Source organism: Heloderma suspectum, chromosome 3 (assembly GCF_057233095.1).
Source record: "Heloderma suspectum isolate Gila_16-S chromosome 3, 16-S_ref, whole genome shotgun sequence".
In the NCBI taxonomy this organism is placed as follows: Eukaryota; Metazoa; Chordata; class Lepidosauria; order Squamata; family Helodermatidae; genus Heloderma; species Heloderma suspectum.
In genome coordinates, this window is record NC_139460.1 from 175,365,753 (window position 1) to 175,382,083 (window position 16,331).

At 40.7% G+C, this 16,331-nt stretch overlaps 2 protein-coding genes across 3 annotated transcripts in view; one reads left to right on the forward strand and one right to left on the reverse strand.

The window, feature by feature from the left end:
* GTF2F2 (general transcription factor IIF subunit 2) overlaps positions 1-16,331 on the forward strand; it is a 117,437-nt gene that overhangs the window by 45,818 nt on the left and 55,288 nt on the right. Inside the window, exon 5 of one of the 2 annotated variants that reach the window (XM_084844957.1) lies at positions 1,414-1,452. The exons of the other annotated variant lie outside the window; for it this stretch is intronic. Within the exon in view, the coding sequence (XP_084701083.1) occupies positions 1,414-1,452 (39 nt within the window). The remainder of the gene's footprint in view (positions 1-1,413; positions 1,453-16,331) is intronic. 2 annotated transcript variants of the gene reach the window in all.
* On the reverse strand, positions 14,415-15,242 carry KCTD4 (potassium channel tetramerization domain containing 4). The gene has a single exon (XM_084844959.1). It carries the CDS (start codon positions 15,192-15,194, stop codon positions 14,421-14,423), a length of 774 nt encoding a protein of 257 aa, XP_084701085.1. The 5' UTR covers positions 15,195-15,242; the 3' UTR covers positions 14,415-14,420.

The window sequence follows — 16,331 nt, forward strand, 5'->3', positions numbered from 1 at the left end:
TGTGAGGTATTGGAGGATGTGCTTGCATATCATGTAGCATCTAAAAGGTTGTTGAAGTTACACTCTTTATTGGAATGGCTATAATCCTTTATATATGCATCTGACTTATTTAATAACTTGATAGCGGTTAGAAAAATCTACTTTTTAAATATTTGAACCTTGCCTTTCTCCTTAGCAGGGTTGCATTTTTGTTAATTGGGCCTATTGATCAGAAAAAGTGGATGAAATGGTTACCCTGTTTCTGGAGTGGACTGCTTTAGACTCTAGGGTGGGAGGCTCAAATGAGTGAATATGCCCCTCCATAGAAAAAAATATTCCCTGCACATAAAAATATGCAGAAACAGGTTTACCACTGTCTGCTTTTTGTGAGAGCTAGGCTTGTTCTCGTAAGCCTATTCTTTGCTAAGAACCGCCTTTCTTTCTGTGCCCCATAGCACATAGTCTCTCCTCTGTGCACTGCTGCTGAGGTCTCAGAACCTCTCTCTCTGCACTCCATAGTCCCTGCTGTTTCACTTTGTCAGTATACCAAACTGTTTCCTCCTGTTTTCTGATATGACACAATCTCTCTACAGCTCAATTCTCAGTTACCCCTTGTCTCTCTGCACCCTATAGCATAGTCTTTCTGTACTGTCATCTCCCTCTTTTTTTTCTTTAGTCTTTTTTTAGCACGGGTCCCGCATCTCATGTCTGCTTCTCCTACCTTAGCTGGAAGAAACAAAACACAAGGCTTTCATTCTGCCACCACTGGAACAGTGCTGGCAGTAGTTCAACAGGCTGGAACAACTCCACCACACACCTCATAATCCAGGGAGAGAGTTGCGATGGCAATGATTCACCCATCTTTAGATCCATTTTTGATGAGCCTTGGATGTTCCCACAAATAGGTTGTAAAGAGCTTCAAACAATTAGCATGTTAAATTTCCCCGTTGGGTCACAATTGGCCAAAAGACCTTATGTTGTGCAGGGCTGGACTACAGACGGTTTATAAGCTGGGCTGCAGAACCTCAGATCCAACCCGCATGGGGTCCCAGTCTGGCCCTCTGAGGTCCCCAGAAGGCCATGCCCCCCATTTCCCTTTCCCCCAACAACCAATTGTTCAGTGCATCCTGTTTTTTGTGCATCTCTCCCCCGCTCCCATTCTAAAAGGCTGAAATATCTCTCCTAACATTTCATTACTGGCAGGAAGCACTTAAGTTAAAATATGCTGGTATTTTTGTCCTCTCCCCTTTTGCCTTCAGCCTCACCTTACACTGGAATGTGCCCCCCCCTTCTCCAAAATGGAATTTGTCCCTTAGGCTGAAAGAGGTTCTGCATCCCTGATTTATAGCAATCCATAAGGTAGAGTTACACATAATAATGCTGATAGTATTAAAGTTCACTAAATCCTCACCCTTGCTTTATTGTTGTTTCCAGAGTGCCAGACAGATGAAAAATCTGAGAGCAGCAATAGTGGTAAGTGTTGCCCGCAACAACTTGATTATGAAGCTAATAAAGAAATCTTCATTTTCAATGTTTGCATTTGGCCTCCTGTTAGAGGTTCATCAAATGAATGTAAAATACTATATAGTTGAAAAAGCAAAACAAGCTGATTCATTTTTACAAATAACTTAGATTATTAAAAATGTAAAGTTACTTAAAAAAAGAATAGCAGTTTTTGCAATCTTTTAAAGTATCTGGATTTGTTTTCTGTTTGGGTTTCTGCTATGCTTTCTGTTTGCTTACTCTTGGTGAGAGAATTTCAGAAACTAGTTACGATAGTTTCTCAAGAAATAAAACCTACAATCGTTAATTTCAAAAAGTCACTTCAGATTTGCTCAAAATATAACAAATCATCACAAGCCACATATACTGTACTTCCATTTAATGCCAGTTCATGCATATTATTCCAGTCTATAGTACTTCATCCCTTATTGCTTTTCAGGAGCCTCAGTATTAACAGTTTAACCACAAGGACTGCATTCGAGATATGTGACTTTTATATTAAGCCCACCAGTTAACCCTCGAATTCAATATTGGATTGATCTGTCTAATTTCTTTCTAAAATCTTAAAAATAAAAATAAAGTCAACATGCAAAGCAAAATGAGTCCTGTTTATATCTTTATTACAGTCAGGGCCAGAAATATTGGAACAAGGATAACTGTTTTGGCAGTTGGCCTCTGTACACCACCACATTGAAGGTGAAGGAAACACACCCACATGGGAGCGAAGTCAGGACTTTCGGCTGTAATTCAAGGGGTTTGACAAAAGTGGGGCACTAACCATTCAGGAAGTACAGCCAGTGGCATACACACACACACATCGTTGGTGGCTCATCAGTAATGGAACAAACCAACATAGTTTCAAACTTAAGGATCACCTTTAATACCTGGATGAAAATCCTTTGCAGTCAATGACATGACCAAATGCTGAGTTTCCTCCCTCAAGATGCTTTGCCAGGCCTTTACTGCAGCTGCCTTCAGCTGCTTCTTGTTTATGGGTCTTTCTCCCTTCAGTCTTGTCTTCAGTAAGTGACAAGCATGCTCTATTGGGTTGAGATCAGGTGACTGACTTGGCCATTGAAGAACATCCCACTTCTTTGCCTTCAGAAACTCTTGGGTAGCTTTTGCTGTATGTTTTGGGTCATTATCCATCTGCAATATGAAGCAGCGTCCTATTAGTTTGGCAGCATTTGGCTGAATCTGAGCAGAAAGTATAGCCCTATACACTTCAGAATTCATCCTGCTGCTTTTATCAGCAATCAGGTCATCAGTAAACACCAGTGACCCGGTTCCATTGGCAGCCATACATGCCCATGCCATAACACTGCCTCCACCATGTTTGACAGATGATGTGGCATGCTTTGCATCATGAGCTGTTCCTTTCCTTCTCCATAATTTTCTCTTCCCATCATTCTTGTACAAGTTAATCTTGGTCTCATCAGTCCAAAGAATCTTATTCCAGAACTGGGCAGACTTTTTTAGGTGTTTGCTGGCAAAGGCTAATCTGGCCTGTCTGTTCTTGAGCGTTACCAGTGGTTTGCACCTTGTTGTGAAGCCTCTGTATTTACATTCATGAAGCCGTCTCTTGACTGTAGATGTTGACAGTGACATGCCTACCTCCACAAGAGCATTCTTGACCTGGCTAGATGTTGTGAAAGGGTTCCTCTTCACCATGAGCAGAATTCTGAGGTCATCCACTTTAGCTGTCTTCCGTGGTCTTCCAGGCCTTTTGCTGTTGCTGAGCTTGCCAGTTAATTCCTTCTTTTTCAGGATGTTCCAAACTGTTGTACTGGCCACTCCCACTGTTTTTGCTATCTTTCTGATGGGTTTAGTTTGTTTCCTCAGCCTAATGTTGGCCTCCTTCACTCGCATGGACAAGTCTTTGGACCTCATGTTGGGAGTTCCAGTGAACAGCTACCAAATGCAAATGTAACACTCAGAACCACCTCCAGTCCTTTTCTCTGCTTGATTGGTCATGGGGTACCCATGAAACAGGCCACATCTTGCCATGCAGCTGCTTGGCAGCTATTAGTTCCATTACTTATGAGCCACCAACGATGGGGGGGGGGTCTGCCACTGGCTGTACTTTCTGAATGGTTGGTGCCCCACTTTTGTCCAACCCCTTGGATTACAGCTGAAAGTCCTGACTTCGCTCCCGTCTAGGTGTGTTTCCTTTCAACTTCCATGTGGTGGTGTACAGAGGCCAACTGCCAACACAGTTATCCATGTTCCAATATTTCTGGCCCTGACTGTATGTCTCCAATACTGAGCCACTTATTTAAGAGACACAGAGAGAGAGAGAGAGAGAGAGAGAGAGAGAGAGAGAGAGAGCTATCTTGCCAGCATTATTTTATTTGAGGTTTCTCCCTCTGATTATGATGATGAGCATTACGGGGTCCTAAAATACAAATTAAGACATATACATCAGTTAGTCAGTATTTGCAAATGTGATTTGTATTATTATCTTCTGAATGTGTTTAGATTTTTGCAAAGTCTGTTGGCCATAAGTGATAAAGGTTTGACTGACTCTAGGTATATAAACAAGTGCACGCACGCACACGTGCGCGCACGCACACACACACACACACACACACACACACTTGCCCAGTTCAGGAGACACAACAACCCATGGTTAAACAAACTGTGGGTTGTTTGGGAGTGAGTATGCTGCTTCCCGTCCACTCCCGCTGCACTAAACAACCCAGGGACGAAATGTCTTTAGTGTGACATGTGAACCTGGAATTGTGGGTTGTTGCAGGAGGAACAACCCAGGCTTAGAATGCATTCTCCCCTTCATATTCAGAGTTCTCTCCTTTGTGTTATACAACAAACACATTTTGGAGTGGAAAAAAAAATGCTGGATATGTTCCTTGTAAAATCAAGACCAGATACATGCTTTTGCTATTATCTGATTTCAGTTACTACGAACTATAGAAATATACCATGGCAAGATTCCTTCTGAACAACTGTATATGAAGTGCAGGTTGTGCTGAACATCTGCCGTTTTATTATATTATCTTGCTCTACATATATTCAGCAAAAATGGCTTTCTACAATCCTTGATATGATTGCTTTTTGGCCACCTGTGTCATGATTAACATTTGACCATTATGATTAGCATAGCCTCTTTCATTTTACTGATCAAAGAAAACTATAGAGGAGTTTTCAGTCACCATATGGGATCAGCTATCAAAAGGGTCTTGCACGAATTATGGTATTGTGCTATAAGTTAATTTATTTTTATTCCGAATCTCTTTCTATAAACTAAAATAATCTTGACCAGATTTTACTTGTTTTTGCGGGATTCAAGCAAGGGTGATTGAGAGGATTTTGATTCTGCCATAGTTACAAAAATTGCAGTTAATGGTTATTAATTGAATGACAAGGGACTCTGGGACAGAATATTGAATCTAACTGTAGTAAAATATTACTGGTGGGGAGGCATATTAGGCTTCAGTTCTAAAAAAGAACAAAGTGAGTCTGATGGCATTTTTGGATACAAACAGAGCAGCCCTATTGTGGATGGGTGGGGAGATTTCACGGCAGGGCAGCCATCACATCCCAAACCATACAGGCTGGCTGAGGACAGGGCGAGAGGGTGGTGGTGGTGGCTGTTCCTTTTTTCTTTACCCAGTTTTTGTCTTTCCTCCCGCCCCTTGACTCCATTGTCTGCTTCTGTCCTACCAAGACCACAGGGGATTTTGTTGTTCGTGTACCATGTGTACATTGTTTGTTTCTGGCCAAACTCACAGAAGCTGCATTATTTGCTAATTTACTATCGTTGACATTTTTCCACTGAGCAATTGGAATGTGCATGCAAAATCCATGATGTCTCAATAGCTGAACTAATTTGACGGAGGCTCACAGGCAGGTAGCGGGCAGATTTAGCTTATTATATGTTATACATATAATGGAACGAGAATTTTTTGAAAATAGGAAACTGTGTGGAAACAATCCGGAATATGAAGCGATTTTTTTCTGAGAAGAACTAAATCCACAGGAAATGCTACGCACAAAGAACATTAGCAGTTACTTATTATGTACCATATTTAAATGGCCACCCATGAACATATGTTCTTTGTATTTTATACTCAGTTTTGTAAATCACTCAAATCATGTGAAAATGCAATGATAAAAATACCACAAAAACAGTAAAATGCAGCCTAAAACCTTTTTCTTTCTAGCACTGGAAAATGACTTATGGTGGAATCTCTGATAAGATTCAACATGGGTAAATGATGACGGAAAGAAGGTTTAGGAAGACTGAAATGCATTATCCCCCCCCCCCCAAACTTATTGTTAAACCTAAATGTAATGTTAGTGGCTTCTGAATAAATAATCAGAATATACTTTTTCCAATCAATTTTTAAATACGATGTCTAAGCTTAAAATATTTTCATTATTTGCCATGTCTTTATTCTAACGGTAACTGAAAGCACATGTGGCTATTCATAAAGAAAAAACTTCATCAGAAGCCTGAATTTCAACAAGCGAGTTGGATTGGACAGACTTTGAGACAATGTAGTTGGCCTATGTTCAGCATACTGTATGATTTGAAGGGTTCTTTGTGGATGAGCTATCCACTTGAGCCTGTTCTGACAGGTTGCCATCAGGACAGGATAACAGAAGTTGCTTAGTTTGCCACAGTAGTAAACAGCTTCTTCTCCAGGCTTCTGCATCAAAGATCCTAGATATTATGACAGGCTATGTCAGTGTACAACAGGCAGAAATCATCATCTTTGCTCCTGTTGGCCAAGGGGGCCATAGTTCACATTCCTGCTGGCTTTGTCAGTCAAGTGCCCATTGCATCCTGTGTCATGGTTCCGTGGTTGAGCCACACTCAAGCGTGCTCCAGCTGCTTGTTTAGAAATTGAGAGGCATTTACAAATAGTTTTTGGAAAAAGTCATCGCCACTTTCTGGTTTTACTCCTGAACTAATTCAAGTGGGAGAGCATGATTGTTCAAAGTGTACTCAGTCACCATGAGGGCTCCTTGGAATATGTTGGCAGGGATAGAAACAGAAAAATAAACTTAAAAAATCCAAAAGATGCACCAGGGTGATAACTGATAAAGGTGATTCCAGATGTCTTATAAAGCTATTTGCTCATCAGGAAAATAAGTGGAGGGCGCAACCCTATTGGGTAGCCGCCTGCTAGACAGAAGCCTCCGATCTCGGAGGCTTCTGGGTATCCTGTGCCCTGCTGGGCTGCTGCCACTTGGGTGGGAGGAGCGGCAGAGGCGATTTTTGTCTCTCCATCCACCTTTCAAATGTTTTCATCTCAACTGGCCTCTGAGTCCATCTGGAGGAGTCCTGCTGCCAAGGGTGAGGCTGGGGCTGGAGAGGTCACAGGATTCTACAGACCCTGACCTCTCCCTTCCCCTCTCTACCCACCACAATGCCTCTTTTTGACCTCTATGAGGTCATCCGAGGTCGCTTTTCTGATCTTGGAAAACAGGTGCTGCAGAAAGCCATCCTTTCTGCGGCTGCTGCAAGGGAGAGGGGCAGGGAGGGATTGGATCTCAAAGTCCTCTTCCTGAAGTCGTAGTCTATGGCTTCAGAAGGGAGAATCTGAAAAATCCAATGTCCCTGAGACGCTCTCCCAGGGGCCATAAGATTCCACCCTTAATACAGAATTAATATAATTATTAATTTCTGTCCGAATCCTTTGAGCTAAACAGATTTTGTGTGACATTTCTGTAATGGATGTGGTTTGAAGCAGTTTCTTCTCAAGCCAAACAATAGTCAGAAATGATTTTAGAAATGCTTCATTTTTTTACTTCATGGGGTACTCCAACCTCATATTTTAATAGAAATTATTATGTACAGAAAATTCTATTTATAGTGATTGTTTTCTTTTAGGCAGCAACTGTACTTACCTTCTTTTAGTCAACATAATAGATCACCTGGACTCAACTGTATTTTCCAAGCCTAAGATGAGACCCTGCTATTCTTCTCTACTTTTGAGTACGTTTTCAGAGCCAGCCCTGCTGTGCATCATGGTGAAGCATGCTGCTTCAGGAGGCAGAACGTAAGGTAAAGGCAGGAACTGACGTCTGGTGCAGCAAGATTTTTTTTAAGCATTTGCCCAGGTGTGGTATGCCATTTGACGCTCCACTTCAGTCTTGGGCAACCACTGTAAGCTTCCCATGTACTAGTATCTCATAGATGATAATTATTAACATCACTGACATTTTAACACATTCTTAAAACCTTGTTTTTATTCACCCTTCCTGGGGAGCCCACACCTTTCCCCCCACAGCACCCTGTTTGGCACTGTCATTCCTTCATATAAAAAAAATGCCTGAGGCTGGATTAATTTTGTTCCAGTCAGGCTACAAGCCTGTCCATCTACTAATGATTCTGTCTTCCAAAGCTGAGCATGGCAACTCGGCCCTGAGGTCTATAGTCAGGGTAGATAGCACCACATTTGAAAAGGTACACTTGTGTCCTTGTTTTAGGGGAGAGTGTGCTTTCTCTCTATCCGCAATTTGTTAAAATCATGCAGTTCCCTCCACTAATTACCCTATTGTACATGTTAGTCAAAGGCTCAATTCAGAGCTCCTCCAAACCATCACCAAACAAGCTATAGGCTGCTTCCACTCCCTCTCCTCTCTCACATGGCTTTCCTCTTTAACGGCTTGCCTGTTTTAATTATCTGCCCAGAATCAGATACCACACTTCAAACCATGGTTTCTAATTCTGTTTTGGTAGGTAAGTATTAACCATAGTCTGCCAGTTTAGACATTATGGTAAACTATATTTATTGCTAAATAGGAAACGGGAGGAGGGAGTGCTGAAGTTTTCTGCTTGTTCATCCTCCAGCCGTTGTGTCACAGAGCTGTGGTTCTCTGATTCTGCTTGGTCTTGCTCTGACGTGCTATTAATCAGCCACTCCCTTGATTATCACTGGGTCCTGATCCATCTATGTTACCAGAATGGTGCAGCACCTGTTTCTCCATTATGTAGTCTATTCAAATAATATCTTGATCAGACTGCACAACTTGTGACTCACCAAGACAAATGCAGCCCACAGCTGTGTAGCGTGACCCTGCAAAGTACTTAACAATCCCCTTGTTTTTGTAGACTTGAGCAGGCAGCAAAATCAGGAGGTATATTGAGCGCCTGAGGGCTGAGTTTGGCTTGGGAGAAAACAAGTTGTGCAGGCCTGATCTAGATGAAGAGCCTATGTGGGGTGGATAAAAAGTGGGAGGGGCTGTAGCTTAGTGGCAGAATACCTGCTTTGCATGCAGAAGGTCTCAGGTTCAATCCCTGGCACCTCGCGATAGGGCTAGGAAATAATCCTGTCTAGAGTGCTGCTGCTGGTCACTGTGAACAATACTGAGCGAGATGGAGCAATGCTCCGACTTGGCATAAGGCATAGTCCTTCCTACCCACTCCTCCATGAGTCATCCTCTCCCCCCCAGCGGTAGTGGTAAGATAGTGGTAAAAGCTGGAACTACCCACAGCATATGATTCCATATCCATATTGCCTAAATCACTGCTAAGCACGTTGCCTTTAACAGCTGTAATTCCTAGCATTTTGGAGTTTGGGTGAACATGGACAACCCTTAACAAAACTTGTTAAACAGAAGTGTTTTTTGTTAATTGAATATGAATCATGGGAAGGGAGGGCCTAGCCTGGGAGAGGAGTTGATGTATCTGCTTTCTGTCTGGGGACCATAACTGCTAGCATATCATAATGTTGTCTGCCATGTTGCTGTGACATGGGACACTAACCATCAAGTATGTCAGTTCAGGGTCTGCTGAGGATGCTCACCCCCTTTTATAATGAATTAATGACAAACAATGCCTAAAGTTTGCTATCTTAATGCTCTGCAGTCACTTAAAAACCTAATCACACAGTCATTATAACTGATGGTTAAGTGCAAGTTTGTTCAGAGAAAATGGATGATGTGACACTTTATGAGCAACACCCTCCTCCATATTTTCTGCTTACACGGTCACATTTTTGACAGCACAGGAAGCAGTGCTGCTTATGATTCGTTAGGGCAGTTATTGTGGTTAATGAGACTGCAGACGGCCATATAGCCTATTCTTGAATGCTGGATTAAGAAAACAGTATTGCTTCATCCACAGATCTAGTTTATATGTTTAATGCAAAGCCTAGGGGAATCAAACAAATAGCATAATAGCTTATTGTAGCCTGCCCTGTTCAGGGGTCATCTTCATGCTGCTAAAAGTGAAGATTATTAATGGAATTGTCAGCCCCAAGTTGTAGTCCAACCAAGACATAGAGGGGCCGGGAAAGAAGGCCAGGCGTGTATGAAATATGGAGGTTAATGCTGCTGCTCACTTGAAAGGGGTGCAAAATATTTGGCCTGCGAGATATTGATGGAATCCTGAGAGCTGGAGGCTTTACTTTTTTGTAAAACTGGCAAGTTTCTGGCCCTGATAATTGTAGAGATGTTTGATGCAATTGACAAAATACTGATGGATCAGAGAAAAGTAAAAAAATAAGTTAATGCTTAAAAAATCTTATAACAAGTTTTTTTAAAGTTGTAATTCGTATTTGTTTGTCATGTTTGTTCCATTTGTAGTGTTAACTCTTTGAAGAAGGTTAGGCTAAGAAAGAATAAGTTGTATAAGACCACCCAGTGAACTTAATGACTTAGTATGGATTTAAATCCAAGTCTCTCCAGCCCAACACTAGTCTACTACGTTGCCCTAGCTTTCAAAGACTTGAGGGCAACAATTTAAGAATATTGGGATTGGATTTGATGGTCTTATAAGCCCCTTCCAACCCTACTATTCTATGATTCACTATTCTATGAGTACTACAAAATGAAGTCAACATGCCGACATAATAGATATAGGCATCTATTAGGCTAATGAATATGTGGTGTAGATTATACTGCCAATATGCAGAGGCTATCTTCAAATTAAGTACTGCTCCTTGTTCATGATGGATTTCCACTTGGATGTCAGTGTTGAACAAGCTGACTATTCTTCTTGTGGCATATGCAGGTCCCTCAAAGACATAGTGTTGTCTCTTTTTTTGGAGCCCATCAGCACATTCAGAAAAGCATGTGATATTGCCTGCTTGAACCACTTCAGAACGCAGATGAGGGGCCATATTTTAGAACGTACTCACATGTTTTGTTTTTGTTGAAAACCTTCCTACACAAACAAACAAGCACATTGGGGAGAAGGCAGGTTAGAATCCTCCTTTGTGATGTGCTATCTGACCATGGGCAGGGTGTAATTTATTTTCTTGTGGTGTGCATTTGGATGTGGGGAGCACTGGAACATGTGACTCGTCTACCCCCCAGTTGCATTCTGAAGTGCTCCATTCCCAGTTAAACAGGATTGAGTGCGGTTTCTGAACATGGATCAACCTTTGCTTCATTGAAGTGTGGGCATAAGCCAAGGTCTAGCAAGTTAAGAGGTAAGTAAACTTGTAGCAGTGCCCTTAGGTTTGAGTGTCAGGGAGCACTTTGCACATCACACAACTTTGTATGCCATCTTACAGAGTCTTACATCTATCTTTTGAGAATCATGGTTCCCTTTGGAATCTAGTTCTGCTGCCTGGCACTAATCCCAGAAACTGTTCCGTCCTTACTAGAACAGGGGTGGACGACATATGTCTCTAGGGCTTAGTGGATGAATCCTGACAACCAAAGGCACCATTTATTAAAAGTAGTAAAATTCCTTTTCTTAATTTTAACTTTCTTTTTGCATGAATTACATCAAATTCTGTAATGATAGATGGGGTTTCTTCTGTTTTTGAAAGAATAACCTGGGAGATTACAAATAGTGAATAGTACAAACCTGTTATTAATCAAAGCCTTGGCTGTCTCACTCTTACTGTACTTGTATTGCGTTGCTATCCAAGGTGCCCCTCCCCTAGCCCTGTTACTCAGGCCCTGGCATAACACTGGTCTGTGCAAACTGCAGGTTACAGATCAGAGGCCGGCCTTGAACATGTGAGCTTCCTTCTTCCTCCAGGACAAATGCCCCACTCCTAACCCTTCTTGGCTTTTGCCATGGCATAAGGTGTAATGCCAAAGCAGGGGTAGACAACCTGGTGCCTTCCAGAAGTTTTGGACTATAACTTCCATAATCCCTGACCATTGGCCCTGCTTGCTGCAGCTGATGGGAATTATAGCCCAAAACATCTGGAGGGCACTGGATTACCTACACCTTTAAGGATGAGGGAAAGTTTGGAGGAATATGCACTGGGGGTTGGGAGTGGAGGGTGGGGAGACAGGGAGTGTGGGTTCCTGAGGTTGGCTCCTGAAGTTAAAAAACATGGTTTGTGGAGAGCCAGCATTATATCTGTACCAGGATTCATTCCTCAATCCCTCTTCCCCAATCCTTTCTCATCTCTCTGACGTAGATCAAAATCTATATGGTATATCATCCCTAATCCAGAGATACTGTATTCACATCCACGCATGGAGGTGTTGAGGCAGTACAGACTCTTTCATCTTTCTTGATCTGTAGTACATACCTTCTTCCCTCCTTGCATCATAATTGCCTTTTATAACTTTTGGGAGTTCAACAAGCCTATTGTGTTGTGTGCTGGAGAGTTTCTGGTGGTGGGTAATGAAAGGATGGAGCCCTGATATCCCTGTCCTTTTCCGGATCAGACTCACTATTTACCAGTCAGTGACTGCATCAATTTTATGCACTCAAGACATAGTAGCATGGTAATTTGAGGTCGCTTATATCTGGATAACACTTGTGAAAGAGCAGGTATTTTTACAACTATAAAAACTCAGTTTTATTTGTTTTGGGGTTGTTTTGTTTTGTTTTGAAATAAAAACTGGCATAGCTTGGTGGCTAAGAGACTGGGCTATGAATTGGGAAGCCTCCAGTTTGAATCTCTCCTCTGCCACAAACTCACTAAGTAGCCTTTAAGCAAGACATTCTTTCTCATACTCCACCCACCATCGGCAGCATACGGTATTAATACTGACATACGTTACGTGGATGCTGTAAGGACTGCAACAAGTTAATGTATATGCAGTGTTTTGAACAGTCAAAAGCAATCCACAAATGCTAAGTAGTTCTTATTTATTAACTTGTTGGGAATTACAATTCTGTGTGGCATAATGAGGCTCTGCATATAATTTTCCTACTTGCAGAAATACAAAAAAAATCTAGGCATAATTGTTAGTGCTGTCTTGTTCTACACATGTACAAACCTTTCTTGTTCAAATAATACAGTCTTGATACAGTTAAGATTCAGCTCACAGTTGTAGTCAGTTCAGAATGTAAACTTTGTAGAGAATCTGCCTACACTTCTGTCCTCTAACCAGGAACTCTTTCGACCAAAGCATTGCAATCTTGATATATTGGAACAATTTCCAGAGGGGTAGTCGTGCTGTTGCAGAAAAACTGGCAAAAAGTCTTGTGGCACCTTAAAGATTATCAAATTGATTCTGGCATAAGATTTTATGGACTAGAGTCCACTTTACCAGATGCATGAAATGTTATACCTACCAACTGAGGGTAGCAGGAGATTCCAGGAGAGCGGGAGGCAGGTGAGGAAAGCATCAGGGCTTGCTCCAGCTGGACTTCTCCCACACCTCAGTCATCTATTTTCAGCTGCCCTATGGGAAGAATCTTAATGACTTTTTATGTCTTAGTATTATTGAGGTTTCATCAATATAGTTTCATGTTGATTATAAGCCACCTTGAAGGATTACTGTCCTGAAAGATGGAATATCAATAATTGTAAGAAATAAATTAGTTAGCTTTGTATATCGGCCTCGGCTTTTATGCTGATAACATGGAAAACTAGACTATTGCATCCTGAGAAGAAAATCCTTTGATTTAAGAGTGAAAATTAAGTTTTGGGTTTTGTTTTTCATGTAATAGTTATGTGTTGTTACCAGGAAACAGACACACCACATTTACTCCTGAATTATATCGTAAAGCATATTATCTTAACAACAGACAGATTAACTTTGTTCCTCTTAAAAATCAGATCAACAGGTGGGCTCCCTGAAATATTAAATTTGGCTCTCTGGTTCATAAGCCACTGTGTTAGGTATAGTGCTCTGGTTATACTCCATCTCTGGATAAAACTGTGTTTTTCTAATAAATGTAGTTCTTGCTCTTTTGTTACCAGGTATTTCCTGAAAGAGAGATTCTTAAACGTAAAAAATGGTAGATACCTTTGTTATTTGAAGACCCCTGACGCGAGCTCTGAGCAAAGGTGTTAACTCTGGGCTATGTTGTATGCATTGATCTGTAGGGGACTGCACCCTTTTGGCAGGAGATTGGACTAGATGGCCTTGTGGTCCCTGCCTTGTGGTCCCTTTCAGCCCTCTGATTCTGTAGCTGAAAATACAGTACTCTCAAATGTATAAGATGTGAAATATCTTGTATTGCTTGTTAAAATCAAGTAGATATCTTTATATATTCTCTTTCATTCCATTGTGTTGTAGAATTTCAGTGTCATATTTACATTTACAACAACTAATTAAAAACTAAAACCTAATTTCCATCAGAAACCCAGGATGCGTTTAGTAAAAAGCAGACCATGCTTTGTAGATAGTTAAAGAGAAAACACTTATCATTCTTGGGTGGAATAAGATGTAATGCATGTTAGCCACAAAAACACACTAACATTTTAGCTAGTTGTTTGAGAGAGAGAGAGAGAGACGGAGAGGAGAGGAGAGGAGAGGAGAGGAGAGGAGAGGAGAGGAGAGGAGAGGAAACATAGATGCAAATGGCTTCAGCATTCACTCTGATTTTTAACATGTTTAGTAAGTATCTTTTTTATTAAATTTAGGCACAAAGAACTCATAGATGGATGTTACAGTTTACATACCATTAGCTCACATTTATTCATTAGCAGCAGTGCTCTGTGGTGTACAGAGCTGGATAAATCATTTTGCGATGTCTTGAAGTTTAATGAGATTTACAGGCTGCATGCTTGTGGCCTTTTGTCTATTGAGAGAAGAAGTAATTACTTGATAAAATGAAGTGCATCACTGTGAACAATTGACCCTTTGGAGCAATCCAGACTGGTCAGCAACCTAAATCCACATTTTAGTGCCATCATTATAGCTTCAAACTTAAGAGTTTCCAGGGTGCAAACAAAAGTATTATCTTCCTTCAAAACAAGTCGAGTTCCATTTTCTGACTTTATGAAGTATTTAAACTGAATAATGTTGGAAGAGATTGAAAACTCTTCTGGGAAGCCATCCAGCCTGCTTTTGGACACCAAAACAATGCGAGATTTTATTTTTGTTATGAAATCGGGAGCATTGCAAAAAATCCGAAGGCCCTGTGAACGGTCGTGGCTGTCTGTTATTTCTAGAAAGGTGGTCTCCCTGGATGCGAGCTGCTCTTTCTCCCACCTTGATTTCACTGCATCAGCTAACACTTTAAGCTGAAAGAATTCTGCCTCTTGTGCCAGAAGTTGGTTTTCTTTAAATCCCTCTGGTAGAAGCAGTTCTCCATTCCGTAGGAAGTTCAGAACGTGCCTAAATAGCAGACCATCCCTGTCTATGAAATAATGACCATCGGCGTCAGATGGACATAGAATTTTTCCATTTACAACTCTTTCCAAAAAGGAGTCTGGATGCTTGGTTAGTGTTTGCTTTTGCGTAACATACAGATATCCACCAACATTGAGAGTAATTGGAGACATTTTACAATTCTTGCCTTGATCGTTGCCTTCCCAGTCGCTGCTTTTTTTGTCGTTCTCCATTTCACGCCTGTTTGTTTTGTGCTCCATTCTTAAGACTGCTTTCTTGCCTTGCTTTTCTTTTGCTTTGTTTGGAGATTTCTTCTAAAAGCACCTTTATTCAGCTCTAGAACAATGATAGAATGGGAGCGCTCTAAGGATTGCATGAGCTTGTCAGCACAGTTTTGCAGTAGGTGGCGTAGAAGCTATGTATGCAGTGTGGTATTGGGAGTATGACTGTAAGACACAATTTGCATTTAACTGTGTAAGGGCAAGAGGATGGCTGGGGAGAAAGTGGTTTTAGTTATTTTTTTTCCTTTGAAGACCCAGGAGTTTAAATTATTAAGGGGTGCTTTTGTTTATGCAGGAAGAAATTGAACTTTTGCTTGGATTTTAATATTTAAGCTGAAATATAGGTTTAGAAAATGATGAAAGAACTGACAAATATTAGCTCTTTAACTTTGTTGTGAAATATCTTTTTAAAGCATTAACAAATAATATTTTAAAAAATCTGTAATAGTTAAGTTATTTAACCATTTTCAGAGCCTTTCACCATCATGTTGAGGTCTTTTTACCTTACCCATAGACAGCAATTTGTATAGTATCTAATTTAAAACCATGTTTAAAAGCAGTGCCAAAAAGCATGCACATATATATATATATATATATATATATAATGATTAACATGGTGAAATATGAATTTTAACAACATAAGAACAATGCAGTCTGCATTTTTCTTTGATAGAAAATATATGTTATGGGCAGAAATCCTCAGAGAAAGGATGACTAATTCTTACTATACAAGTTCTAATTTATATGGAAATATTTGACAGATTAATTTATTTTCAGTTAAAACAGCACTTCTGTTTCTCTGTGACAGAGAGTGGGCAGGTCTCTAATAAATCTTTGTATATCACATAACATTACAGCTTAGGAAAACATCAGCGATGGAGAAAAATGACACAAGATGCAATTGAAAAGGCTGCCTTGTTTCTCCTTGTAACAGCTATGGCTTTAAGGCTCAGTTTTTAAAAATTATCTTTAAAAATGGGTTCTCCCTTTCACAAATATTTGCAACAAGGTATAAGACAAAAGAAGCTGTGAAAGTATGGATGTTTACTTCCATAGAGAGGATGCTGGATTCAGAAAGGCAGTGTCTGCAGCTTTGCATTCCACAGCAAGGCAAAG

What these genes read in the sequence shown, in the direction of transcription:
- KCTD4 (XM_084844959.1), bottom strand. Translation starts at nt 15,194, where the DNA reads ATGGAGCACAAAACAAACAGGCGTGAAATGGAGAACGACAAAAAAAGC.